Source organism: Paroedura picta, unplaced genomic scaffold (genome assembly GCF_049243985.1).
Source record: "Paroedura picta isolate Pp20150507F unplaced genomic scaffold, Ppicta_v3.0 Ppicta_v3_sca23, whole genome shotgun sequence".
In the NCBI taxonomy this organism is placed as follows: domain Eukaryota; kingdom Metazoa; phylum Chordata; class Lepidosauria; order Squamata; family Gekkonidae; genus Paroedura; species Paroedura picta.
This window is the reverse complement of record NW_027518620.1, coordinates 1,130,706-1,136,054: the sequence shown is the minus strand read 5'-3', so window position 1 is coordinate 1,136,054 and position 5,349 is coordinate 1,130,706. Positions and strand designations below refer to the sequence as shown.

The 5,349-nt window shown below is 45.7% G+C and overlaps 1 protein-coding gene across 1 annotated transcript; it reads right to left on the bottom strand.

Moving 5' to 3' along the window:
• Positions 1-4,237: 4,237 nt before the first annotated feature.
• Positions 4,238-5,119, bottom strand: LOC143828392 (integrase/recombinase xerD homolog). The gene has a single exon (XM_077318809.1). It carries the CDS (start codon positions 5,117-5,119, stop codon positions 4,238-4,240), a length of 882 nt encoding a protein of 293 aa, XP_077174924.1.
• Positions 5,120-5,349: the final 230 nt, after the last annotated feature.

The window sequence follows — 5,349 nt, the reverse complement described above, 5'->3', positions numbered from 1 at the left end:
TCAATAGGGATTTTCGTACGGATAAGTACCCAGTGAACCGTTCGTTTAGCTTTATTTATTGTTCCGGGTGGGCGTTGTTTTGGTTTTTCGGAAGTGTTAGACCTGTAAGAGAAAAATTTAAATGGTTGGGAAAGGCCATGGGATGTAGAAATATTTTTTTCACATTTTATTTCCTTGTAAAAACAGGTAAATCAATAGGGTTTTTCGTACGGATAAGTGCCCAGTGAACGGTTCGTTTAGCTTTATATATTGTTCCGGGTGGGCGTTGTTTTGGTTTTTAGGAAGTGTTAGACCTGTAAGAGAAAAATTTAAATGGTTGGGAAAGGCCATGGGATGTAGAAATATTTTTTTCACATTTTACTTCCTTATAAAAACAGGAAAATCAATAGGGATTTTCGTACGGATATGTACCCAGTGAACGGTTCGTTTAGCTTTATATATTGTTCCGGGTGGGCGTTGTATTGGTATTTCGGAAGCGTTAGACCTGTAAGAAAAAAATTTAAATGGTTGGGAAAGGCCATGAGATGTAGAAATATTTTTTTCACATTTTATTTCCTTGTAAAAACAGGTAAATCAATAGGGTTTTTCGTACAGATAAGTGCCCAGTGAACGGTTTGTTTAGCTTTATACATTGTTCCGGGTGGGCGTTGTATTGTTCTTTCGGAAGTGTTAGACATGTAAGAGAAAAATTTAAATGGTTGGGAAAGGCCATGGGATGTAGAAATATTCTTTTCACATTTTACTTCCTTGTAAAAACAGGAAAATCGATAGGGATTTTCATACGGATAAGTACCCAGTGAACGGTTTGTTTAGCTTTATACATTGTTCCGGGTGGGCGTTGTATTGGTTTTTCGGAAGTGTTAGACCTGTAAGAGAAAAATTTAAATGGTTGGGAAAGGCCATGGGATGTAGAAATATTTTTTTCACATTTTACTTCCTTGTAAAAACAGGAAAATCGATAGGGATTTTCATACGGATAAGTACCCAGTGAACGGTTCGTTTAGCTTTATATATTCTTCCGGGTGGGCGTTGTATTGGTTTTTCTGAAGTGTTAGACTTGTAAGAGAAAAATTTAAATGGTTGGGAAAGGCCATGGGATGTAGAAATATTTTTTTCACATTTTACTTCCTTGTAAAAACAGGAAAATCAATAGGGATTTTCGTACGGATAAGTACCCAGTGAACCGTTCGTTTAGCTTTATATATTGTTCCGGGTGGGCGTTGTTTTGGTTTTTCGGAAGTGTTAGACCTGTAAGAGAAAAATTTAAATGGTTGGGAAAGGCCATGGGATGTAGAAATATTTTTTTCACATTTACTTCCTTGTAAAAACAGGTAAATCAATAGGGTTTTTCGTACGGATAACTGCCCAGTGAACCGTACGTTTAGCTTTATATATTGTTCCGGGTGGGCGTTGTATTGTTTTTTCGGAAGTGTTAGACCTGTAAGAGAAAAATTTAAATGGTTGGGAAAGGCCATGGGATGTAGAAATATTTTTTTCACATTTTACTTCCTTGTAAAAACAGGAAAATCAATAGGGATTTTCGTACGGATAAGTACCCAGTGAACCGTTCGTTTAGCTTTATATATTGTTCCGGGTGGGCGTTGTTTTGGTTTTTCGGAAGTGTTAGACCTGTAAGAGAAAAATTTAAATGGTTGGGAAAGGCCATGGGATGTAGAAATATTTTTTTCACATTTTATTTCCTTGTAAAAACAGGTAAATCAATAGGGTTTTTCGTACGGATAAGTGCCCAGTGAACGGTTCGTTTAGCTTTATATATTGTTCCGGGTGGGCGTTGTTTTGGTTTTTCGGAAGTGTTAGACCTGTAAGAGAAAAATTTAAATGGTTGGGAAAGGCCATGGGATGTAGAAATATTTTTTTCACATTTACTTCCTTGTAAAAAGAGGAAAATCAATAGGGTTTTTCGTACGGTTAAGTGCCCAGTGAACGGTTCGTTTAGCTTTATATATTGTTCCGGGTGGGCGTTGTTTTGGTTTTTAGGAAGTGTTAGACCTGTAAGAGAAAAATTTAAATGGTTGGGAAAGGCCATGGGATGTAGAAATATTTTTTTCACATTTTACTTCCTTGTAAAAACAGGAAAATCAATAGGGATTTTCGTACGGATAAGTACCCAGTGAACCGTTCGTTTAGCTTTATATATTGTTCCGGGTGGGCGTTGTTTTGGTTTTTCGGAAGTGTTAGACCTGTAAGAGAAAAATTTAAATGGTTGGGAAAGGCCATGGGATGTAGAAATATTTTTTTCACATTTACTTCCTTGTAAAAACAGGTAAATCAATAGGGTTTTTCGTACGGATAACTGCCCAGTGAACCGTACGTTTAGCTTTATATATTGTTCCGGGTGGGCGTTGTATTGTTTTTTCGGAAGTGTTAGACCTGTAAGAGAAAAATTTAAATGGTTGGGAAAGGCCATGAGATGTAGAAATATTCTTTTCACATTTTATTTCCTTGCCTTGCAGGGGGAGATATACGCACCTCAATAAACACGCTGCACTTTCTTTCTTGGCATGAATATGGCCACAGCCTTTTATTTTCCAGAGAGGTGGCCAAGCATGGAAGCGGATCTTGCCTTCTTGCGATCGTCCGATCACAAGGCAGCCCCAAAATCTAGCAGATCCCTCAACGGGTGACTTGTTGCAAGCCCGCACCCGGATCTTCTGCTAACCTGCGGGAGATGACATGCCGTGCAAAGCCCGCTGGGCGTTTTTGCCTCTGGTGGGTTTTGCCTGCCACCCGGAAATGCGAGCCTTTAAACTGGCTCCGCATCCACACGGCCCCTTATAGGAGCCCCCATCCAACCGGTCGGCCAGCGCGCAAGCTTGGCCTTTCCGAAAAATCTTCCGCTTCCAGCGTACCATCCGCCGGCTGTGACAAATATTTTAACATTTCAACAACAACAGTTCATAACTACATCCTTCAATACCCTTCTTTCTTTGAACCATAACCTTAAGGGAGAGGAGGGTGGGTGCCGCTTCGGGCGCCGAGGGGAAAAGAGGCCGGGGCTCCTCCTTCGGCTCCTTTTACAGAGCCGCTCCTGGCCCCTCCCCTCGCTGCCGTCGCCGTCGCTCTGCCCTGGGGAAGCTGGGAAACACAGTCCCGGCTTCCTGCAGCGTCCTTTCGCCGCGTTCTCCCCCGCCGCGGCAAAGGCCCCCTCGCCTAGACTCAGGTGCTCTTGCCTTGCAGGGGGAGATATACGCACCTCAATAAACACGCTGCACTTTCTTTCTTGGCATGAATATGGCCACAGCCTTTTATTTTCCAGAGAGGTGGCCAAGCATGGAAGCGGATCTTGCCTTCTTGCGATCGTCCGATCACAAGGCAGCCCCAAAATCTAGCAGATCCCTCAACGGGTGACTTGTTGCAAGCCCGCACCCGGATCTTCTGCTAACCTGCGGGAGATGACATGCCGTGCAAAGCCCGCTGGGCGTTTTTGCCTCTGGTGGGTTTTGCCTGCCACCCGGAAATGCGAGCCTTTAAACTGGCTCCGCATCCACACGGCCCCTTATAGGAGCCCCCATCCAACCGGTCGGCCAGCGCGCAAGCTTGGCCTTTCCGAAAAATCTTCCGCTTCCAGCGTACCATCCGCCACAGAGCTCAGGGGATACCCTGTGCTCCCGCCACCTCTCCACCCCGCAGCCATTGTAGAATTGCATGCCTCAAACTAAACAGCCAAGTGTCCATCCCCCATTCGGACAAATGCACGCCATCTTCTCTATACAAGGCCCATTGTCGATAACTTATATCGGGGTGCTCAATCACAACCCCCCCCCGTGCAATTAAAAACTTTTCAACCGCTTTTTCAACACGCCTCCTCGCAAGATCCACTTTCTCTGGGGCAAGAGCCCCCCGCCACTCTCTTCGCTCCAACAACGTTGACCAAACGATTTTTGTAAACGGGAGCCATTTCAATATAATCGCCAAGTCCTCCTGGATTGCTCTCAGCAACTGCTGGCTGGACAAACTCGGCAAATCATTCTCTCCCAATTGGATGACCACCAAATCAGGATGCCCGTCACGTTGCAGCAGACTTGTCATCAGCTCCAATAGCGCCGACCATCTCATTCCTCGGATCCCCTTCCAATACATCCGGACACGACCTGATAGGCCCAGGCAATCTCCCCAACCGGACTCTGCAGCATATCGGGCAGCCCAGAAAACGATGCTGTGTCCCAGAATCCAAATGTTCGGAACATGTAGCGCCAGTTCTGAAAAACCAAAACGATTAGAGAAGGAGGTCCGGCCGTACGTATTGCCGATATGCTTCAGACCGCCAACGCCCCACTGCCTTCACACGCTCTGGAAGGGATCCTTTTTCCGCCTCCTGAGTGGCCGCCCCAATGCGAAAAGAATGGGTTCCGTATTGTCCCTCCGGCAAGCCCAATTTTTTGAGGGCAACCCTCAGGACAGCCATAAATTGAAACCTAGAAAGATATTGCCCATCTAAGTGAATTAATAAGGGGCCATCCCTTCCCGGGCGTATCTCAAGATACTCTTCCATGCAGCGTACCGGGCACGGTAGGCTACCGTTGGCTCTTGTCAGTATTATCTGACTCCCTTTCCCCAATTGATCCGTCTTGCTACGCCGTAAATTAATGTGTAGTTCTTCATCAATAATGCACACATCCTGCCTATCCAATGCCCGAGCTCCAGAGCCTGTTTTAGACGCTGCCACCACTTCACTACACCTGAATGCTCCAAAAAAGGTAAGTGTAAAGGCAGCTGCAAATAGCTTACATTCAAACCCCGAAGTACACACAATTGGAAGTACTCCTAACAGGCCCTGTAGCACCCGCATTGATATTGGCCTCCTCACGTCTTGCCGTTGAGGAGCTGCCCTCTTCCAACCCAACACTGCCTTTCGTGCTAGGAATGATGATGCCGGATCCCACCAACTATTAGTTTTGCAAAAGAAGGACAATCCAGCAAGATGTACAGATAAGGTCCGCGGAGCCGAACCTCGAGCATGCAAAAAAGCCAAATATTTAAGAACCATCTCCTCCGTCATCGGGAAAGGGTAAGTACAACCCGCAGAACTGGAAAACTGCAGGTATCCCGTGACCGCGCTTGTATAGGCGCGTATGGTGGCTGGTGCCAACGAACCCATCACGGCTTGCTGGATGTCTCGTTGCCAAGGCTCCACATCTCCTCCGGAAAGGGATCCGGCGCCAAATTCGCACTCGGGGCAAGAGACCGGAACCGACATTCCTGGAATCGAGACAGTGCATCCGCCACGTCATTATTAACCCCAGGAATGTGCTTTGCGCAAAACGTGATGTTATATACTAAGCAATTGCGCACCATGAACCTCACCAATCTCATAACTCTTTCCGAACG

What these genes read in the sequence shown, in the direction of transcription:
- LOC143828392 (XM_077318809.1), bottom strand. Translation starts at nt 5,119, where the DNA reads ATGGGTTCGTTGGCACCAGCCACCATACGCGCCTATACAAGCGCGGTC.